Source organism: Mus caroli, unplaced genomic scaffold, assembly GCF_978045245.1.
Source record: "Mus caroli unplaced genomic scaffold, Mus_caroli_1 scaffold_10, whole genome shotgun sequence".
Lineage (NCBI taxonomy): Eukaryota > Metazoa > Chordata > Mammalia > Rodentia > Muridae > Mus > Mus caroli.
Window position 1 is genome coordinate 34629949 of NW_028227265.1, and position 22352 is coordinate 34652300.

At 52.4% G+C, this 22352-nt stretch overlaps 2 protein-coding genes across 2 annotated transcripts; one reads left to right on the forward strand and one right to left on the reverse strand.

Moving 5' to 3' along the window:
- Nucleotides 1-6815: 6815 nt before the first annotated feature.
- On the forward strand, nt 6816-14085 carry Dok4 (docking protein 4). Its single transcript, XM_021169481.2, has 8 exons — nt 6816-7123; nt 10480-10587; nt 10738-10852; nt 11113-11232; nt 11330-11519; nt 12200-12338; nt 12492-12612; nt 12707-14085. The coding sequence occupies exons 1-8, from the start codon at nt 7058-7060 to the stop codon at nt 12823-12825; spliced, it is 978 nt and encodes a 325-aa protein (XP_021025140.1). The 5' UTR covers nt 6816-7057; the 3' UTR covers nt 12826-14085.
- Nucleotides 14034-20639, reverse strand: Polr2c (RNA polymerase II subunit C). Its single transcript, XM_021169483.2, has 9 exons — nt 20480-20639; nt 20319-20368; nt 17860-17928; nt 17676-17728; nt 16027-16155; nt 15659-15710; nt 15256-15424; nt 15060-15134; nt 14034-14492 (listed from the first exon to the last, which is right to left on the reverse strand). The coding sequence occupies exons 1-9, from the start codon at nt 20563-20565 to the stop codon at nt 14348-14350; spliced, it is 828 nt and encodes a 275-aa protein (XP_021025142.1). The 5' UTR covers nt 20566-20639; the 3' UTR covers nt 14034-14347.
- Between the last annotated feature and the right edge of the window lie 1713 nt (nt 20640-22352).

Consider the following 22352-nt stretch of genomic DNA (forward strand, 5'->3'; position numbering starts at 1 on the left):
TTCCTTCCTTCCTTCCTTCCTTCCTTCCTCCCTCCCTCCCCCTCCCCCCTCTTTCTCTTTCTGTCTGTCTGTCTGTCTTTCTTTTATTCTTTCTTTCTTTCCTTCCTTCCCTCTCTTTCTCTCTTTCCCTCTTTCTTTCTTTCTTTCTTTCTTTCTTTCTTCCTTCCCCCTCCCCCTTCCTTCCTCCCTCCCTCCCTCCCTCTTTTCTTTCTTTCTTTCTTTCTCCCCCTTTCTTTCTCCCTTTCTTTCTTTCTTTCTTTCTTTCTTTCTTTCTTTCTTTCTCTCTTTCTCTTCCTTCCCCCTCCCCCTTCCTTCCTCCCTCCCTCCCTCCCTCTTTTCTTTCTTTCTTTCTCCCCCTTTCTTTCTCCCTTTCTTTCTTTCTTTCTTTCTTTCTTTCTTTCTTTCTTTCTTTCTTTCTTTCTCTCTTTCTCTTCCTTCCTTCCTTCCCCCTCACTCTTCCTTCCTCCCTCCCTCCCTCTTTCTTTTCTTTTCTTTCTTTCTTTCTTTCTTTCTTTCTTTCTTTCTTTCTTTCTCCCCCCCTCTCTCTCTCTCTTTCTTTCTTTCTTTCTTTCTTTCTTTCTTTCTTTCTTTCTTTCTTTCTTTCTTTCTTTCTTTCTTAAGTAGGATCTCACTAAGGCTGGCCTTGAACTCATCAGCTTCCTGCCTCAGCGTGGGATTATAGACAAGTACTACTGGGCCAGGCTAAGAAGTCTCTTTTTGTTGAAACTCACTTTTTTTCTCTGTGGTCATACAGCTTCTCTAGCAGTGTCCCAGGATGAAAGCAGTTCACTCCGAGGGCTTGAGAGCTAAGGACTTTATGAGCTGCTGTTTGAAGTAAAGCAGAGGGTCAAGTTTGGAAGCTGCATGGGAAGGTCAGGAGGTCATGGGAAGGTCAGGAGGTTCAGTTTAGCATCCAGGAAGGAGAAAGCCATTTCCTGTCCTGTAGCCCCGTGGCTTCCACTTAACACACACTTTAGTGACAATCCTGGGACATTTTTTTTCTTCCCCCCCCCATCCTGGGACATTTTAAGGGGACAGAAAATGGCTCCTTTACTTTGCTGGACAAGGCTGAGTCTCTAGTGTTCCGGCAGAGGGGGTGGGGAGGTAGTGTTGGGAGGATAAGGGGCAGGGGATATACATGCGTGGGTACTGGGTTCTTGATTCCTTCATGCACTAGGCTAATCTCTCACAGAGTGCAGATGAGCGTGCGATTGGGGAAGTGGGGCAGGTACTGAGCAGGACTGGATGGTAGCAAAGTGTATGTCTAACAGGGTACTGACTCTTGATGTTGGGAGGTAAGGTTCAAAGACTGGGAGTTGATATAGGGTTCAGCCTCCAGCAGATGCGAGACAACGTGGGTTTGAGTTTTAGAGCTCAGGGAGGAGCTGGTGCGACTGAGGTGGGTACTAGAAGTGAGCAGAGGGCTAGACTGCCAGGCGGAAATTTCTGTCCTAGTAATAAGACATTGGCAGGACTCCTGGACGAGGCGTGGCTCCGAGAAGGGGCGTGGCACGATGCCAGGGATGGGCGGGGGCGTGGCGGTGGGGCGTGGCGCGGCGCCAGGGCGGCGCGGGGCGTGGCCTCAAGGGGCGTGGCGTCGCGGATCAGCAGAACCGGCTACCTCCCGAGTCTCCGCTGGATCCGGAGCTGGCGGCTGCGCTTCACTCTAGCTTACAACCAGAGCCGCGCGCCGCCACCCTACCTTCCCCTCCGGGCCGCGCCGAGACGCGGGCATGAGCCCGCCCCGCGTCCCGCGGAGCCAGCGCCCCGGCCCGGGCCTCGGCGCCTAGGTAAATAGGGGAATACGAAGCGGGGAAAGGGGGGGGGGATCCCTAGGCCTCACCGAGGCGTGAGACTCCCGCAACTCTCATCCTGGGGCGCCTTTGGTCACCTCCGGAGCCTGCGGGCTCTCCCAGCTATGGGAGCGTCCTACTTTAAGGAAGGAGGACTCAGACGCGCCTCTCGAAGCCAGCGAGACCCTGAAACTCCCTGAGCAGTCCTCAACCAGCTCCCATCTCTAGGAAGTGCAGGTCTGAGTCTTACCTCACCTGTATTCCCCACGTAACCCATCAGAGAAACCCAGATCCCCGGCTTCCTGAGCCTCTTCCCGGAAGCAGCCTTCCTCGCCTTCCTGCTCCCCAAATTCCAAGAGACACTTTCCTTTTACTGTCTATCCGACCTGCAAGTGGCTTTCCTATTCATTGCAGTCCTCCGGGCTAGCAGCCTCCTGCCCTAAAACCTTTCTCCTCTGGCTCTGGGAGTCTGTACATATTCTTTTGGAGACAGCTATCTGTCACAGCATAAGGACCGGAGCAGAGCCTTGGGCAGTCAGGAGTTCTGTGCAGTCTGCCTGCGTGGAGCGGTGGGAGCAAAACAATTGCCAGACACTTGGATGGAGGGCTTTGATAAGACAGGGCAGCCAGGGGCCAGGTGTCAGCTCCAGCACATTCCAGCAGCCGCCAGGGGCTGCACTTCCTGCACATTCTTTGAGGGCCCTTTTTAGAGAAATGCAGGCTGCTGTGTAGGCATCCCAGGTGAGGTCCCAGGAGTAGTGTCCCTCTCGCTCTGCTGCTAGTCTCTGTGCCTGGGTGCTGGGTATTCCTGGGCAGGGCACCAGGCTGGATGTGACCTAATCCAACAACCCCAGCCAAGGTGGGGCCCCTAGCCAGGCTCAGACAGTGTCAGCAGCAGCACAAGTCCCCTGAGGCAGCTTTGAACAAACTGTGGATCATGGACCCGACTGGTTCTCCTGGACTTTGCTGGTCTTGCCAGTTGGCACCGAGATGTGGAGAAGTGGGAGCCCGCTGCCGCTCACACTCTCTGGAAGCAGAGCTGATAATGGTGTCGAAAGGATGGGGACAATGCTAGATATAATTAGTGTCCCTCCCTAGATTGGGCATCCACTCTGTCCTTTATCAGTGTCCTGGTCACTGTGATGGAGCTATAGCTAGATAGAAGGGGCTTGGGAACTGTCATTGTAGGTGTCCCTACATGGCCAAGTGACAGATGAAGGAACTGGGAACATCAAATCTCATAGTGACATGTGACAGACTGAAACACATGTGAGAGACAGATAATTAGCAAGGCCAGGGTGTCAGGAGGGCCTGAAGGAGAAGGCAGATTTTCAGCGGAGCTCCAAATGAGGCAGTTGGAATATACTTGGGACCATGGGAGGGAGTTTAGTTAGAGGCAGGAAAAAGCAAGCGCAGTGAACTTTCCTGAGAAGGCTTTTATGTACTGAGAGGTGGCAGGGTACCAGGGGAGAACAGACAGCAGTGGTATGAGGCATTGGACCACATTCCTGGGGACCATGAGTGTTCAGATGTCCTGACCCCTCATGTTCGCTCTGCCTGGTTCAGTACTTGTGGCTGGCTCTCCTTGGACCAAACCTTCTGGGGCTTAGGGATCTATGGAAGCGCCCCCTGCTGGTCTCAGACAGCAACCACACAGGGATGGGGCAGCTGATAGTTAAGGAGGAGAGTCCTCCAGGCAGGAGACAACTCACCTGCAATCAAATCTCTGCTGTGAAGTGAAAACAGACCCAGGACGGTGAGATAGTGTCCAGGTAGGACTGATTTGCAGCCCTGATAAGATCAGATCTGTCAAGGGTAGGGCAGCCTGGCCAGGCAGGCAGGCAGGCAGGACTCAGGCTCTATGGTGTTTGTTCTCCAGCCAAGGCCTCCAGGCAGGGTTCTGGGAGGGAGCTTTTAGTGCAGCCTATGGGGCAGGTGGGTAGGGAGGGCACTAGAACGCCTCCTGTGTCCTCCCTACAGGATGCTGCCCTTGCTGGGAAGGGCAGCAGTGTGAGTTGTCCAGTTTGGCTGTTTGTGGTAGCTTGGGCTAAGGCAGCTACTATCCCTCCAGGAATAGCCATCCACATTGATACTAGGGTAGAGGAGAGGTGGGTGGGAGGCTTAACCCTAAAACCATGAGAATGGCTACTGGAAACCCATCTCGCCCATTTAGTATACAGTACTCAAAGACTTCATGTCCAAAGCTGAGGGTGCCACACATTTGGAGGGATCTGTCCCTCTGTGAGAGGCTAGTAGTGGCCATGGATAGGTAGGATTTTTTTGTTTTTTGTTTTTTGTTTTTTTGTTTTTGTTTTTTTGTTTTTTTTTGTTTTTTTACTGCCCTTACTTATTGGCTATTGAGCCTTCGAGGGAGGCCTTGGGTCAGATTGGGGATTGCTGTTTAAAATCTTGAACTAAGTCTTGGTAGGGGGCGAGGGTAGGCATGTTGCCCATTAAATCCATGGATCCTTCTCTCTCTCTCTTTCTCTCTTTTATTTATTTATTTTATTATTTTATTTTATTAAGATTTATTTATTTATTTTATGTAAGTGAGTACACTGTAACTGACAGATAGTTGTGAGCCTTCATGTGGCTGTTGGGAATTGAAGTTAGGACCTCTGCTCACTCCTGTTGGCCCCACTCACGCTCACTCTGGTCAATTCCACTCGCTCAGTCCCTGTTTGCTCCGACCCAAACATTTATTTATTATTATACGTAAGTACATGGTAGCGGACTTCAGACACACCAGAAGAGGGCTTCAGATCTCATTACGGGTGGTTGTGAGCCACCATGTGGTTGCTGGGACTTGAACTCAGGACCTTCGGAAGAACAGTCAGTGCTCTTACCCACTGAGCCATCTTACCAGCCCTGGATCCCTCTCTTGATGCTCCCTCTTTCCAACCCTCTTTGCACTCCATTTTGGGACTGGGTCAGTATTTGCATCTACAACCTAACTGGGGACTGAATGAGACCAGAGACCAGAGAAGGCAGGTCTCGGGCTCTCCCATAAACGTTACTTTTCAGTGATTCTAGTGTTGGGTGTTCTTGGGAACACCATGGGTTGTACAGAGGAGATGGCTGATGGAGCCAGTAAGAAGTAGCCTCATCGGGTTTATGGGGACTGGTTTGTAATGGGGGCCTGGGCTGGGCAGGAGGCTCTGGAGAATGGAGCTACCTCCTGGCTTCACTCTTCATTTAAAGGAGAAAGACTGGCCTTGAACTTCTACCCCTACTGCCAGTGTTGGGATTACATGTATGTATCATCAGGATTCTACCTGGATCCTTTAGAGAAAAAAAACAAAAAACATCCCCACCCCAACCTCCCCCACTCCCCCCCAAAATTAATGTCCCCCAAAAAACTGAAAGACTGCACAGCCTGCGAGAGCTGTATTCCTTGTTGTCTGGGCTATCTTAGAAGATCCCAGGGCCTGACGACTTCTTGGGGACAGGTTGGGAAACTGGTCTTCAGTGCTGGCGACCAGCCGCCAGTGGCCAGTTTGCTAGTCATCTTAGGAGGGAGCTTGTCCTGGGGTCAAGACAACTCCAGAGGCAGGTGGTGGAGACAGAGCTGGGAAAAACTGACCCCTCTCTGACTGCCAGAGCCCAGGTGTGACAGGGCTGGTGACAATTAGACCTGGGAGAGGCAGAACACTTGCTGTGGGAACATCCTGGATGTGGGAGCTGGGATAGAGGACGTGAAGGGCTGAGGGGACTGTCACTACATAGAAGAGAGAGGTAACCCCTCTGCCCCACCTCTTGTTTGCCTGTGCCCAATGGAGTCCCATCTGTTCCTTGTTAGGGACTCAATAGACAGGCCCTCTAGGAGATTAATTAATACCAAGCTGCTGGCAGACTGAGATGCGTGCCTGCCCTAGGGCCCCATTCTGGCAGCACAGATGTCCAGCTGACCCCAGAAATGCTACTGCATTGCCACCCAAGGATCCTGGAGATGTGGGGAGTCTTGTGGGGAGCACAACCCTGACTATTGCGCCTTCATGGCAGAGAAAGCTTAGGTGGTGGCAGGAAGCCAAAGGGGGCTACAAGATAAGTGTTCCACACGGGGAACTTCTCATTCATCTTTGGTTGTGTCCTGGGCTTGCTGTGTGACCTAAGCCTGGTGGCTTACTCTCTCTGGGGTATTTTCTTTACCAGTGTATAGAATGAAGGTGTTAGATTGAGCCATGGCTGAGATTGCCTGGGTCAGTGTTAACTGAGCCCAGTTCTCCCCTGCTATTCCCAAGTTTCCTGAATTGTTTAGGCTACATCCCATTCCCTGGGTCATCCTTTATATAATTAATGCCTGCCCGTGCTCAGAACATACCTCTTCTTGGCTCGGCCAGATCAAGTGTCCTGTTGGAACCCTGTCCCCACCCTCAGACTGGCCTGCTCCTTCCAGCTCCAAGGCCAGGGTAAATGTCTACTTCCTCAGAGGCCACAGCCCACAGTCCCACACACTCCTCAGATTTATCCAGGGCCCCACCCCTTGGACTCTGCCCTCCTGCCCAGGAAACACCAGTCCCCAGAAGAGCTGCCCAAGAGTCCAGGGGCCAGGAGCAGGGTCTGAATGACTTGAGCTGGTGACTCACAGCCTCATCAGGCTGGAGAGAACCAGGTATAGTGTGGTGGGATGGAAGTGTAGGCTTTTGTAGGTACAGAACCCTGGGCCATCTCTTGACCCCCTCACCATTTCTTGGAAGTCCTCAGGAGGGCGTGTGTGCTCTGGCAAGTTGCTCTAAGTCTGCCCTGAAGTTGTAAGAGGCTGGCCAGTTGCCACCAAGCTGAGGGGCCAGGCTCCTCCAAAGCCCCACCGCCTCCTTCCTTCCCCTTTTGCCTTCACCTCCACAGCAAGCAAAACGGGAGGCAGCCATCCCAGGAAGGGGTTAACTGCCAGCCCCGGCCTTGAGGGAGGGGACTGGGCTGGACCATTTTTCTGCTCTGCCTCCACCTCGCTTTTTCCTGAATGGTTCTGCCGTCCTGGGGTGGGGAGGAAGAGAAGGAGGAAGGGCGGGCAGGCAGAGGGAGGGAGGAGTGTGGGAAGAGGAAGGAAAAAAAGAACGAGACAGCTAGGGGGAGAGAAAGATGTCACTGGCTCTAATCTCCCTGTCATTTGGGTTTCTGGCAGGAGCTGGGCGAAGGATCTGCTAGAACAATGCTGAGGCGGGGGAGGTGAGGATTGTCTTAAACAGGTGATCGGGGACACCAAGCCACCTGGGCACCCCTCCCGGACTCAGCCCAGCCGGCACCCCAAAGACAGTGGGGCAACCATGGCGACCAATTTCAACGACATCGTCAAGCAAGGCTATGTGAAGATGAAGAGCAGGAAGCTCGGGGTGAGCCACCCTGGCGGGGGCCCTTGTCAATAAACAGTCCTGAGGACGGACAGGTCTGGAGGCATGGTGTGTGGGGGCATGCTGCCCGCCCGCCAGCACTGGGTACTGTGTGACTGTGGTTTGAGGCTTCTCAACACTGGCTGGCTGGCATGTGGCTAGCCAGCCTCCGTCTACTGCATCTCTCGCCCCAGCTGGGCTGGCTGGCATCCCGGCCACTGGACCAGTAGTGGTAGCTGACAGGCTGGCAGAGGCATCCCCGCTATTGTTGAAGTTGTGGCCACAGCAGCAGAGGCACTGGCAGCAGTGGAGGTGGCAGCCACCACCGGGTAGCAGGAGTGACTGAAGAGTGAGGCTGTCAAGAGAGGAGAGCAGCTTTGGCTCAGGGGCTGCCTCCCCTTGCTCCCCACTCCCTTTCCCTCCCTCCCTTGCCTTGCTCCCCACCTCTTCTGTCCTCTTTTCTTTAAAGTGACCCTCCCCCCCTCTGCCAGCCCGCCCGCCCGCCCGCCCTGCCACACACCCGTGTCTCAATGTGTTTAGAGCCTGCCCTCATCATATTTTAGGCGGTTGGTTGCTTTGGGTGCTAAAGAATTGTTTGGGAAGGAGAGTGGCTCATTGCAAGGTAGGGGTAGGGACATCAGGGGCTGAGGCCAGAGAGGCTGAGGGGCTGTCACTTCCCCCATGTGTGGGTGGCACCACGGCCCTTGCTCTGGGACAGGCTGCTTTCCTTGGAGTTGTTGTTGGTGGCCCTGAGTTGGGGCTTGGAGGGGCACTTACCCCTTCTCCCTACCCAATCCTGGTTTCCAGCGGAGGAAACATCCCCAGGGGCATGAGTAGGGCTCCAGGCTCTCTTTGAAGCCTCTGATCCCCTGCTGTCCCCTACCTCCACTGAGGGGCTCTTCTCAGCAGGAAAGCAAGCCTTGGTGACAGGTGACTCAAGTCTCTGATCCCTCCCTGTTACCTTGATGGGTTGGGTTTAAAGCTCTAAGGGTGACGAGATGCCCACGGGTCACTTGTCTTACTCAGGGCCACCTTAGAGTGGGGGTGATTCTTGTTCCTCCTGGGGTTCTGGGGCTCTTCTTGAGCCATCTTGTGTCCAGGCAAGGGCCAGCAGTCCACTGCCCTCAGCTGGGCCATCAGTGGATGGAGACAGGCAGGGCTGCTGGGTATGTTCAGAGTCTCACTGGCCCAAGCCTATAGAGACTCTGTTCTTTCCAAGACAGAACAAAGAGCAAGGCTAAGGGCAGGCAAAGAGGCCCTGGGAGTGGAGTCCTCATTCCTGCTGCCATCCCTTGTGCTTAGATCCAGTAAGTCCCCAGGGGCCAGCAGAGCTCTGGCCAGGGCAGGGCTTACCAGGAAAGCGCTGGCAACAGGACAGTCCTGTGGGGTCCGTGTCAGACCTGTTACAGGAGGGTTCCCAGACCCCAAGTAGAGAAGTGGACAGACCAGGGGAAGAACTGGCAGGTGGGGTGGGGTGTGGCCTGGCCCAGATTGGTATCCACTGTGTCCAGGGAATTCTACTCTCCACAGACCTGAGCTTACTGTGCAGTCTTGTGAGGGGCTAGGCTTGGCAGTTGCCCCAGGCAGTGTCTTATCTCAGTCTCCAGGGATCAGGGGTTGGGGTGTGCTGAATGGAAACGGGATGGCGCTCCCTCCCTTCCTACCTGCCAGGGCCTCCCCGCCTCCCTCAGCAGAGCCTGGCAGAGTACTTAGAGCTGATCAAAGACCTGTGAGAACTGAGGAGAGCTCTTGAGTGCATGGCTCCCTGGGGTTGTGTGAGTGTGTCTCCTGTAACCAGGCAACCAGGGTGCTCAGGCCCCCAGGCCTCCTGTGTTGCTGCCGGGTGGGGTGGGGTGGGGTGGGGTGGGGTGCTTGGGCAGCTCTCACCCAGTGATCTACCCATTCATCCATCTGTCTGCCCACCCTGTCCTTCATGCACTCATATGCATAGCTGTCAGTAATTGCTAGCTGGTATTGGCAAAGGGTATGAAAACATGGTACACACGGTCTCTGCTTTAAAAAGGCTCATGTGGACAGATCAGAGCTGTGCTAGGGGCAGAGGTGCAGGGGCAGACATGCCTCCCAGGGTCCCAGACAGGAGCTACAAGTGACCCAACTCTAGGGAGTTCCAGGGACAAGGATTGTCTAGGTCCATCTTGTTCTGTGATCTGCTTGCTAGGGGCCTGGTGCACCTTTGGCACAGGTAGAGAAGTAACTGAGATGACTGCCAACCCTTTGGGACTGTGGCCTAGTGCACCTTTGCCATACACAGAGAAGGTAGCTGGGCTGGCCAGTGACTATGGCCCAGTGGCCCTCTTCCTTCCTCTGTTCAGCCCAGGCCCTCTTTAGGACTCACTCTCCTGTTTGCATTTGACAATGGTACAGGGATGTCTGGGAAACAGGTCTGCCAGGCTTGAAGCCTGTTGGCAGGAGCTGGTAAATCCAAGAGAGCCTTGAGGTAGGAATGAGAGACGCTGCAAGAGGTCAGATGGGCAGTTTATGGAGGTGCTGGGACAGCTTTTCATGGTGTCCAGTAGGCCAGTTTGTCTCTGGAGAAGAGTCACCTCTATAGGAGTTTATGAAGCTCTGGAGAATCTCAGCGGGCATAGAGCACAGGGTACTTAGCGGTTGGGACAGGCAAGATACCACATAAGGAAGGTACCGTGCTGTGGAGGCACAGCTGGCTCATAGCTCTGCCCCCTTAGCTTCTGTGGGCCTCTGGTCCCCATGGGAACTCCTGTGGCACACTGTTAATTGCTGAGGGAAATCCTTGGGGGGCAAAAGTGATTCCCCTCACACCAGAGCCTTGCCCAGGCCCAAGAACAGGGCAAGGATGAGGCAGAGACTGGCTGAGTGCAAGGGGCTACCTCTTGTCTCTGGGAGACGTCATGTATGGCCACAGTGGTCTGTCCTATGGTAATGGGTGTGTCTCTAGAAATCCTGTCTTCACACCAGACCTAGCGCTTGTTGGGTCCTCCTTACTTGCCTTCTTCATACTCCACTAGTCTCTGAAATGGAGGCGGCAATGTGACTGCCTTCAGGAGTGACCCTGACACTAAATAGTGCCAGCGCCCCACACATGGATAGGAAGCATTCCACAAATGCTCCTTCCATTACACAGAGCATCATAGAACAGCCCGATAGAGATGAACATCAACACTCACCTTGGCCATTTGGGTAGGGCTGCCCCTCTGTTGGCTGCTATCCTGTAGCTACCCTACCATCCTAAGGTTTTCTCTAAGCTAGGATCCAGGGAAGGGTGTAGTATTGTTCCCTCAGGAGGCTGGGGTAACTTCAGGGCAGCATTGTTGGGGATCATGGTCCAGCAACAATCTGATCATCAGCTTCTTGACCCATAGATTTACCGGAGGTGCTGGCTGGTGTTCCGGAAATCTTCCAGCAAGGGGCCCCAGCGGCTGGAGAAGTATCCTGATGAGAAGTCCGTGTGCCTCCGAGGCTGCCCCAAGGTTAGGGGCCTGGGCCCTAGATCCCCCAACCTGTGGGCAAAGATGACTTGCTGAGTCCTGAGGTCTGAGAGTACCTTCCTGGGGAACCCAGCTATGGGAGGTAGGGTGAAGTGCCCCGGCCTGGCTAAATCTCTTGGGATGTCCTTCCAGGTGACTGAGATCAGCAACGTCAAGTGTGTCACACGGCTCCCCAAGGAGACCAAGAGGCAGGCGGTGGCCATCATATTCACGGATGACTCTGCTCGCACCTTCACTTGTGACTCAGGTAAGGCTCGAGGACTGCAGGCTCCATCTGCTCTCCTCGGGCTGGTCAGTCGGTGGTCTAGGCAGTGAGTACCAGAGCAAGGCCAACCCTTGCAGAAAGAGTGGGAGAGCTGTGCTCTTAGTGGAGTAGGTCCCAGACAGAGGTGGGCAAGGCAGGCAGCAAGGCCTTCCTGCAAGGTGCAATGAGTCAACCCAGGGCAGACTGGGTGGGCTGCTGGGGACTCTGAGCTGGCAGAACTATGAAGTACTATTTTTCTCTAGAGCTGGAGGCAGAAGAGTGGTACAAGACACTGTCCGTGGAATGTCTGGGATCACGGCTCAATGACATCAGCCTGGGAGAGCCTGACCTCCTGGCTCCAGGAGTACAGTGTGAGCAGACAGGTGAGGCTGGGGCTGGGTCTCAAAGTGGGGAGGGGGAAGGTGGACCCCCCAACTCCCTCCACCACATTAGCTCAGCTGTTATCTACTGCTGCCACAGATCGCTTCAACGTCTTCCTGTTACCCTGCCCCAACCTGGATGTGTATGGGGAGTGCAAGCTGCAGATCACTCACGAGAACATCTACCTCTGGGACATACACAACCCCCGCGTGAAGCTTGTCTCGTGGCCCCTCTGCTCTTTGCGCCGTTATGGCCGAGATGCTACGCGTTTTACCTTTGAGGCGGGCAGGTAGTACCCTCTTTCTTACCATCCTGGCTCGCTATGGCCATTATGGAGACTGCTCTCTCTGCATGGTATCAGGCACATTCATTCATCAGATTGCCACCCCGGGGGTGGTAGTGGTGGTGGTGGTATATAATGCTTCAGTTTTACATTTGAGGAACTCAAAGCCAGAAGTAATTAGCTTGTAACAAGCAGGTCAAGCGAAGGAGCCCAGCTCCCTGGCTCAGTCCCTGCCAGCAGTGACACTTTCTTTGTGGCCTTAGTACCAGTTTCCTATAGGAGGGTAAAAAAGCACCTAGCCTGACAGGATGATGGTGTAGCTAGGGAAGGCCCTTGCTGGGATTCCACCAGCCTGCTTAGGCTTCAGCTCCACACTACCCTCTGTGTAACCTTGGCTGAGTGACTATTTTCCTGGATGCTTTAGGTTCCTCTAAATGAATAATTGCAGAGCAGCTTTCCAACCTCCACGGGTTATGTGGTAACTACTGCTCAGCCTGTGTACTGTGGCCAATTCCCCAGACCATGGCCACCCTCTCCCTGAAGACCTTGGTACACCCACAGCTGGCATTTAGAACTTGCATGCGCTCATGCGGGAGCACACACACACACACACACACACACACACACACACACACACACACGTGGAATTCCTGACACGTTGCCTTCCTTGCTTCCTGTGTCCTTAGGATGTGTGACGCTGGGGAAGGACTCTATACCTTTCAGACACAGGAGGGGGAGCAGATTTACCAGCGGGTTCACAGTGCCACCCTGGCCATCGCCGAGCAGCACAAGCGGGTCCTGCTGGAGATGGAGAAGAATGTGAGGGTGAGGCAGTGGCTGTTGCCCCAGGGCACTGGGAGGTGGAGCAGATGTGCTAGCTAAGTCTCCACCAGCATGTTCGCTGTGAGTCAGGCAGGGCCTTGGGCTGGCAGCAGTGTCCCCAGAACTCACAGACGGGACCTCTCCTTTGTGTCACAGCTGCTGAACAAGGGCACCGAGCACTACTCCTATCCCTGCACACCCACGGCCATGCTGCCCCGCAGCGCGTACTGGCACCATATCACGGGTTCTCAGAACATTGCTGAAGCCTCCAGCTATGGTGAGTCGTCATTGGAGCCTGTCTCCATGGAGGCTTCCTGGGCAATGGCCTTTGGTCTTGGATTCAGATTCTGAGCCTGCATCTCTGTCCACAGGGGAAAGTTATGGGGCAGCCCAGGCCAGCTCGGAAACAGACCTCCTGAACAGATTCATCTTGCTTAAGCCAAAGCCCAGTCAGGAGGATAGCAGTGAGGCCAAGACCCCTGCCCAGTGACAGCCAGACTGGAGAGAACTCATGATTTGCTGGGCCACCTGTTGGAAGGCTCACTGCCACAGCCCATGGACAGCTTCGAGGAGCTGGTGGCCAAGAGCCAGAGGAGAGCAAGCTATCCCTCCTTGCCCTCAAGGGTGAGGCTGGACCTCAGCACATGGCTGGCCACACCACCTGAGCATGAGGGGCTAAGAGCCACCGTGGGACTAAACACTGTTAATGGTTTTAATATATATGGCTTATAACATATACTGTATAAATGAGGCTTCCCTCTATCCCTCCCCACCAACACATACCCATTTTTAATTCCACGACCAGGCATGGTCAAGGCTGTTTTTGAGTATGAGGGTGGCAGTGCCTGTCCTCAGTGATACAACTCTCCTGCTGCCAAGATGGCTTGAGCTGCCAGGGTCAGAGGAGGGGGACAATCAGACTGGTGCTGTCTGCTGGCTCTTCCTCAGAAGCCCAAGGGCCAGGACAGCAGGTAGCTTCTGTCCTCTGGGCCTACAGTGACACAGGAAGAGTCCTAAACTTCCCTGCACCACGTGGCAGCCTTGCACTTGGGAGTGTTAAGCAGAGGTGGCATCTGGCTTTTAAATGCACTTTCTGCACTGCTCAGTAGGCTGAAGATGTCTTTGGGCAGGGCTCCCGTGACCTCAGCAGCAGAGGACAATTGGGGCCAGCCCGGAGGGAGGACTGCAGCAGGACTGCTGTGGGGAGCACCTTGCTGCTCTCCTTCACTGACCAGGGGTATAGTGCTCCAGCAGGGGGAGTCCCTTGCCCAGGCCAGTCACCCCAGGCCAGATTCCAAAACTAAGACTTTCCTATCTCCCCACACGGTGCTGAGGCTCCCTGCTGAAATGCAATTAAAGCAATTGATTTTCTAGTGCTGGTATTTATTGACTACCGTGCAGAAGGGCTATCTTTCTATTCACATCAAACCTTTTGTTGCGTGTTTCTGTTTTTTAATACTTTAGGGTTCTGATTTGTGGGAACAGACCTTGTAAATAACCACTGTTCACATGTGTGGCAGAATGATAAGGGGGCCCCTCCCAGGGGGTGCCCTAGAGCCAGGGAGATGGCACAGCCAGCCCAACTCTGTGACCCAGGAAATGACCACCCAGAGGTCAGCTAGTTTGTACAAGAAATGGGCCCAACCCTTTGGGAGGGAGGCAGAACTGGCTCAGTTAGTGGCACGATGACGCATGAAGGAGATTATGTTGTGCTCTTTATTGCCAAAAATAAAAACTTTTAAAAAGACAACTACTGTTGATCAATAAATATTCCTCCTTTTCCGTGCTGGTGTGTGCTTCCCCTCATGCTGCCTGAAAACCACTACAGTAGGGCCCGGGATGCTCAATGCCTAATAAAACCTGCCGTGTCTAACACCAGTGGGACCCTGGCCATCTCCCCCATGGCCTTCCAGGGGCAGACTGTGCAGTACATAGCCCGGAAACCACAAGGGCTCCCAAAGCCTGAAGTCCAGCCACCGTGAACCTAGTCTTCGGCGGCAGGCGAGCTGTGGCTAGTTTATGGTGAGCACGTCACTCTGGATCTCATGGCTTAACTGAGTCTGTAAATCACTCAGCTTCTTCTTCAGCCCCGACAGGGCTGAGAGGACAATGGTTTCAGGGCGCAGCGAGCCACACGACTCCACATTGTAGTAAAACCTGAGAGACAAGAGTGGGGTGAGAGCTCTCATGAGGCAAAGCTCCAGCTTCGGGCAGACTTCCCTTCTGTTCTCTGAGACTTGATTCCATTCCTATGAGGCCCTTGACCTCAGGACAGGGTCTTCCCTTTTCCTAAGACTCCTTATTCGGAATGGTCCAGATCCACTTCACAGTTCCCCGAGGAAGCTACAGCTACTTCTAAAGAGCACTGCTGTACAAACCCTAAGATGACTCTACGTGCATTTCTACACCAGAGACGGCAGGAAAACCCAAACGCGATGCTGGCTACGGCCCTTCAGCACTTCAGGGAGGGCTGTGGTCACTCTCACTCTGGCTGGAGCCCAAACAGGAAGGCCAGAAACAGCATGGGGTAATAAGGCCCCTTTCCTCACAGTGACCGGAGAGGAATGAAGACCAACTCAAGATGTGTATGTGAGTTTGGCAGTTAGCTCTTCTATCACAGGGTGGGGGATGGGGTGTGGTGTGGTGAGCTTGGGTGTGTGACTGCCTAACAGCCTCCCACACCTCTATTTACAATTACAGTCACAAGCAGGCCTGGGGTCTTACCTCTCTGGCTTGCCGTTGGGGTCGTAGGGAGCCTGCGACTCATCCTCATCCAGCTCGGAATACTCACTCTTGGGCCTGAGGGCAAGCACAGGTGAGGCACTGAGGCTACTTCTGCTTGTAGCAAGGCTCTCAGAGCACCCACCTACCTCTCGCTCACTACAGCCATTGCTGCTTCCCCTTCCCCCCAGGAACATACCATTCCTCAGGCTTGGGATACACTGTATGCCTAAGTGCGTTGTCTGGATCGTATTCAAAAGCTACTCCCGCAGTAGGGTTCCACTTGGCATGTTCCTTGCCAAAGCCCTTCTTGGCATAGGCTCGAAGTCTCAGCTCCTGCCCCTTCCTCAGCTTGACAATAAGGATGTCTGCAGGGAGAGGTGAGAGTGAGCCAGGAAAAAAAACAGGCAAGTTCTCCAACTTGTGACCTGTGGTACTGCATGAAGACAATCCACATCTTGGCAAAGGGTCCAAAGATGAATGAAAGAGACCAGGCTACTCAAAGGGGTACATCTGACCTCTGCATCTTCTGGCCACCAGCTTGACTGCTCCACCTCTTATCATCCTACCCCACCCCCTCACTCCCTGCCCCACCCCCTTACCATCCTGCTCCACATAGTCATTAGGGTCGTTATCCCGGTTCCGAGATGTCACCTGTAGGAAGCCCAAACAAGTATGCATTAGCCTCTCACCTCTCAGTCACCTTGGCAACTGTCTCTCAGCAAATGCAGCCTATAATCTGTCAATCCAGGGAAAGGAGGCTGAGAAGGAGAAGGAGATGGCAGAGTTGTCCAAAGAGCCCAGAGGCCTTTAAAGGGGTCTTTGAACAACATAGGGCACATGGCACCAATACTGCTCTGTTCAGGAACTCGGGACCAGCACGTCTAGGTGGCAGTTAACATGGATGGTCGCAGGGTAGGTTCGCATCTGTCCCACTTGGAGGCAGGCAGAGAAGGGCAAAGGCACTAACCGGAATAACCCGGGGGCTGTTGGAGATGAGATCTCGGGAGGTGACGTGGCGCGTCTGGTCTTCATTGCACCTCACATCGAGAGTGAACTCCACAGAACACTCAGGGCAGAACTCTTCACATGTGCAGTCCTGAGGCAGGAGGACAGCTGGAATGAGGAGACTGGACTCTGCTTCTCCTAACCAGCTCTTTCCAGATTCTTCTTGGTGAAAAGGGGTGACCACAGTCCCAGCCTTTTCTGGGCTGTGACATCTGGTTCACCTCAGGATAACTAACTACACTTCCTTTCCACGGTCACCGCTACAGGTGACCACTAGGGGGCACACTCCTAATATAGCAGTGCCTTAGAGAGGTCATCTTAAGGGACCAAGGTTGTATGGGACTATAGAGTCCTGTCTATGCAGACCAGCTTAGGAATTAACTGAAAATACAAAGAAGGGAAAAACAGGAAAAACAAACAAACCACCCCAAAAAACCAAAACACCTTTCAAGTTTTAGATTATTTGGGGAGGGAGGCTGGCACTCATGTAGCCCAGGCTGGTCTGAAATTTAGTATGTATAAGAAATTTAAACTATATATGGTCCTTCTGTTGCTACTACTCCCCATGCGATAGGATTATTGGCATGTATCACAACATCTGGCTAATATTTACTTCAAAATCGCTTATGGAAAATTTTACCCATATAGAACACAGAGAGGACAGATTGCCACCTGTCATATGCTCACCTTCCAGCTTTGTTAATTATCAACATTTGCCAATCTTTACAGCGTTTTGTGCACTTTGAGCCATGGTATATCTCACTAGGTAACCCTGTATATGGTGGGATACAGGCATCTAGCCATAGGGGATTACAGCACGCTGACATGTGCTCAAGTATGTAGAAGAGAAGGGTAGGGCACGTACAACTCATTTTCTAAAAGGTTAGAGGAAAATCAGGCAAATGTAGTAAAACATTAACATCTACAGAGGAAAAAAATAAACGGTGTTTTATTAACATTTCTCAGACAGGCATGGGAACACACGCCTTTAATAACCACAGCATGCAGGAGGCAGAGCAGGCAGATTTCACTGCAAGGCCAGCCAGAACAACATAGTGAGACTCTCTTAAAAACTAAAACAAAACCGAAAAGAATAAATGGAGGCTGGAGAGATGGCTCAGCCGTTGGAAGTACCTGCTGCTCAGTCCCCAGAACCTGAGTCCAGCAGCTCACAACTGCCTGTAACTACTTCCGGGGCTCTGATGCCCTCTTTTCACCTTAGCCCACCTGCTCAGACACAGAGGCAGACCTGTACATCCGTAAAAGTGGGTATGTTCCCCGGACTCTTTTTGTTGTTTTGAGATAGGGTTTCTCTGTACAGCACTGGCTGTCCTGGAACTCACACAGATCCGCCTGCCTCTGCTTTCCAAGCTCTGGGATCAAAGGCGTGCGCCACCACACCCACCCTTGTGTTCCCTTTTGAGGCTCACTGATGACGCCTGGATGTGCTGAGAGCAATCTGATGCTCCATCAGAACCAAGGACCACACTATTAAGACATCATCTCCACCGTAAGCCACAACAACTGGAATGGAGACACCCCGGAAGACTCCAGGGAGAACAATCCCCTGCCCCCTCCCCGTGCCTCCAGTCTTCCCACCAGCACGCATACCCGGGAGTACTGCAGCTTGTCCACGATGTCATCACTGGTGAGGGGGATTAAACCTGCAAGACACAGAAGAGTGCTTTGCAGAACAGCCAACAGCCAAACCATCACGAGAGCCTCAAGGAGGTCACACAGGCTGGGGACAGGAGCGTCCCACTTTGATCCCTTCTACCTCAACACCAGCACTCACCAAGCCTGTGCGCGATGAATTCATCATGAAGGACCGAGGAGTTGGCGTCAATCTGAACCCAGTCGATGGCTGGAAAAGGCAGCAACAAAACAGGGTGAGTGAGGACTAGCCACCAGACTCATCTACAGACCTGCAGCAGCACTGTCTCCACTCTGGTTTACAAAGTGAGTTCCAGGACAGCCAGGGTTACACAGAGAAACATTGCCTCAAAAAACAAAACCCAACCAAACAAAAACAAAAATTAAAAAAAAAAAAAAAAAAAAAAGAAAGCATCAACTCAGCTTACAAAGTTGAAGGTGTCCTGACCTGGCTACAAGAGGCTCAAAGTGACTTCAAAGTGATGGCTCCAGGTTCAGGCATCCCACACGCCATACATAACACCTTCCTGCCCCAGTGAACTGGGCATAGGCCTTGCTAGTGATACACACACACACACACACACACACATGCATGCACATACTCTCTCTTAGAGTTTTTTGGGATATTTAGGGAGTTGAATACTTATCTAAGGATTACTTTAAATCTGCTACCTGTGCCAATCCCAAACCCAAGAACAAAAGCTATCTGGACACCATGGGCTGGAGGGATGGCTCCGCAGTTATGAGGTTCCTGGCACCCATGTCAGGCAGCTCATAACCCCTGTAACTCCAACTCCAGGGACATCTGAGACCCCTGGCCACCCCCAGCACCTGCATTCACTGCTAAACACCCCCACACAGAGACACAGTTTTAAAAACTTAAAGTCAGGGAAAACACCACGAGAGCAAAACATCCCAAGTTTCACGGCCCACACCTCGTTTGTGATATAACCAGATAGCCCACTTGGAATTTCAGTGTTCCTCCCATCAGTACATGTTCACTGGACAGCTTCACCAGGGAAAGCCCACTAACAATAAAACCCAACCCCCCCCCGCCCCCAGGCACTGCTGGGCATATGGGGCTGTAGCATACAGATGCTTCACTTAAGCTTGTGTCTAGTCACCCATCAGCAAACACCTGCATGTAAACAATAATGTTCAGAAATCAATGGTATTGGAAATCCAGTTCTCAAGGAGCTGGCGTAGGCCAAGAAGAGGCCAGAAGACCAGCTGAGGATAGGCCCAAACTGCCCTTCCCCACAGTGCTTCCTCAACCCAAGCAAGGACCAAGCTTCCTGATGATTTACTTCTGGGGCCCATTGAATACCCATTCCCATTCCCCCACCCCTAGTGGGAATTCCCAGTCTCAAAAAACCTCGGGTGTCCATGTTTACAAATGCTCCACTCCTTTTTGGCCTCCTTCCTCTCTCAAAACAAACAAACAAACAAACAAACAAACAACAAAACTCGTCAGACTCTCCTGAAGACAGGTGTCATATTTTGCCTTGTGTTATGCTTGCCCATGTCTTGTCTCTAACTGAAAACGTACATGATTTACATATGCAGCAGAAATAAATTCATTTTTAAAAAAACACCAGGATGGATTAAAAAAAAAAAAACAACTTAAGTCTGTCTGTCTGCCTCTCTCTCTCTCTCTCTCTCTCTCTCTCTCTCTCTCTCTCTCTCTCACACACACACACACACACACACACACTTCAACAATAAAGAACAAGTCGGGCATGGTGGCGCACGCCTTTAGTCCCAGCACTTGGGAGGCAGAGGCAGGCGGATTTCTGAGTTCGAGGCCAGCCTGGTCTACAGAGTGAGTTCCAGGACAGCCAGGGCTACACAGAGAAACCCTGTCTTGAAAAACAAACAAACAAACAAACAAACAAAAACCCCAAAATTAGAAAATCTTTATAACACATGCTCTCTCTCTCTCTAATAAAGAGAAAGTTCGGAGCCTGCAAGATGTGCAAGATACTTCTCTGTTGTCAAGCCTTAAGGAGTTCAATCCTGGGCCCCATATGGTGGGAAAAGAGAACCCCTCCCACAAGCTGTACTCTGACCTCTACACATGAACTCTGGTACTCTCGAGCCCAGAGATAGACACATATATGTAAATAAAGGTTTTCAAAAAGATAGGGGGAGACGACAAGAAAGTATAGCAGGGTACTATTTGGAAGGATGGGAGAGACCAGGTACACTCTGTATGTGTAGATTTCAAACTACATAACGAAGCCCATGATTTTGTAAAATCAGCATATATGTTCAAAAGACACCAGCCAGCAGCGAACACTGACGTCAAAGCAAAAGCGCATCATCTACACTACTTCGTCAATCGCTGCATCACCTGCTAACGACGCCTAGCATCTACACCGTCCGGATGAGGAGGCTGCAGCCCTCCGCTGTTTAACAGTGCTTGGTTTTGATTTCTGTTGCTTTGGGGTAGACGAACAGTACAGGGAACCCCGCAGCTGAGCAAGGCACGCACCAAGGTCGGCCTAGGCTGCCCCAGCCCAGCGTGCAGCACCGCAGTGTTCTCAGCCCCCACCCCGGGCGGAGGGCCGGCGGCACGGGCTCCGAGGGACGGTCGCTTACCTATTATAGGCACCTCTGCGATGAAGACCCTCCGAATGGAATTGGCCACCCTACAGGAGGAAAGACAGGCGGTGTGTGAGCGGCCCCGAAGCCACAGCCCCGAGGTCAGGAGCTCGAGGACTCGGCCGCCCGCCCGCCCGCCTCTCCCCTCGCCGCCTTACGCCAGGTCCGTGTTCTCGATAATGAACTTGACGTTCTCTTCGGTGAGTTCCGTGATCCGCACCGTTGGCTGGTTGGCGTACGGCATCGCGACCCTCCGCCAGGCTCCCGCGCCAGCCGCACAGCGCGCCTGCGCGGCCACCAGCAGTTTGTCGGCGGGGCAATCGGCGCTTCCGGTTAGACGCGGGCGCAGCGCCACCTGCTGACCGGAGGCCGGAACTCTCCTGGCCTGTGTTTTCTAACCACACCGGCGCCAAAATGCACTGGTCCTATAAAAATTACATGTACAGGGTCATTCATGCCAACGTTATTTATAACTGCTAAAAATAACTCATTAGACAATGATCGATAGAAACTTGGTTAAACTTACATACGGGGCTGGAGATACGGCATTGGAGATAAGAGCACTGGCTGCTATTTGTAAGACTTGGATTGTATTCCCAGCACCCATATGATGCCTAACATCTTTAGCTTCAGTTTCTGAGGAAACTCTCTCCTGGTATCTGAGGGCACCAGGTATTCACATGGTGCACAAATATACATGCAAGCAAAACATCCTTATACATAAAAATAACTTTTAAAATACATAGGAATACAATGAAACCTTTAAAAAACCATTAAAAAGTTGTACATCTATACATGAACAAAATGGCTAGGGAGGTGACTCAAGTGTGCAAGACGACTGATAGGTTATTTCTCTGCCGGTAAAATGAGCCATTTCAAGACAGATTAGAATATATTAAAAGGCAGGTTTATTGGGAAGGTGCTCTCAGGTGAGTTCACTGGCCTTTAAGAACAGAGACCAGGGGAGTCGCCATGGGAAGGGCAGAGAGGGAGAAGAGAAAGGGCCTGGGGCAGGGGGAGGGGGAACAGATCGATCCAAGAGCAAGAGCAAAATGTCTGGATTCTATAGAGAAGAACCTCTGGGGGAAGGGCAGCCCAGCCTCTGGGCCGGAAAGTTCAGGGTGGAGGCAGAGCCTGCCAGGTAGGGACTGAAGGATGCTGGGAGAACCTGGAGGCCAGGTCTGCTTTGACGGGTAAAATATGCACCTCAGTCCCTTGTTCCAGGGTGCGAAACCAAACCCTGATGTGCAAGGACACAAGGTCAAATTCTCAGAACACCTGTAAAGAGGCATGGTAATGCAAGAGTCTAATCTTAGTGCTCCAGTGAGTAGGAAGATGGAGAGAAGAATCCCCAGGATGCTCTCAGGACAGTGAGATAACACACAAAGAAGCAAACAAGAGACCCACACCCGAGCTAATGTCAGAGAGAGAGAGTACTGTAATGCATACACAAGAAAAACAAAACCCATGTATTTTTGGTTTTTTTGTTTTTTGAGACAGGGTTTCTCTGTGTAGCTCTGGCTGTCCTGGAACTCACTTTGTAGACCAGGCTGGCCTCGCCTGCCTCTGCCTCTGCCTCCTGAGTGCTGGGATTAAAGGCGTGTGCCACCACGCCCGGCTTTATTTTTTTAATGTATTTCTATTTTATGTGTGTATGTATGTAATGGTACCAATACACCACGTGTGTGGAAGGATGCCAGGCCTGACTGCAAGTGCTCTTACCCACTGAGCCACCTCAAAGGTCCCCCAACGTATACTCAACAATGCCCATATATGTTAGATGATACACACTTTTCCTTCTACTCTTGATCGTGTGATCTTCTTCTGAAGTAGATACAATGCTCTCCACTTCTACAGATCTATGTAGTTGCAGCTGAGGAGTTTAAATGGGCCTCTAAAAAATGGCAGCTGTTCACACAGAGAAAAGAGGCCCTTAAACAGAACCCTGAGGGAACTACATTTAGAGGGCAGAGTTACCAAAGAATAAAGAGTTGCTGTAACAAGGAGTCACATTTCTTCCTGAGATCGAGA

What these genes read in the sequence shown, in the direction of transcription:
- Dok4 (XM_021169481.2), top strand. Translation starts at nt 7,058, where the DNA reads ATGGCGACCAATTTCAACGACATCGTCAAGCAAGGCTATGTGAAGATG. An exon ending in CACCTTCACTTGTGACTCAG is followed by an intron (nt 10,853 to 11,112) that starts GTAAGGCTCGAG and finishes ATTTTTCTCTAG; the next exon opens with AGCTGGAGGCAGAAGAGTGG. An exon ending in AGTACAGTGTGAGCAGACAG is followed by an intron (nt 11,233 to 11,329) that starts GTGAGGCTGGGG and finishes CTGCTGCCACAG; the next exon opens with ATCGCTTCAACGTCTTCCTG.
- Polr2c (XM_021169483.2), bottom strand. Translation starts at nt 20,565, where the DNA reads ATGCCGTACGCCAACCAGCCAACGGTGCGGATCACGGAACTCACCGAA. An exon ending in ATCGAGAACACGGACCTGGC is followed by an intron (nt 20,369 to 20,479) that starts GTAAGGCGGCGA and finishes TTCCTCCTGTAG; the next exon opens with GGTGGCCAATTCCATTCGGA. An exon ending in ATTCATCGCGCACAGGCTTG is followed by an intron (nt 17,729 to 17,859) that starts GTGAGTGCTGGT and finishes TGTGTCTTGCAG; the next exon opens with GTTTAATCCCCCTCACCAGT.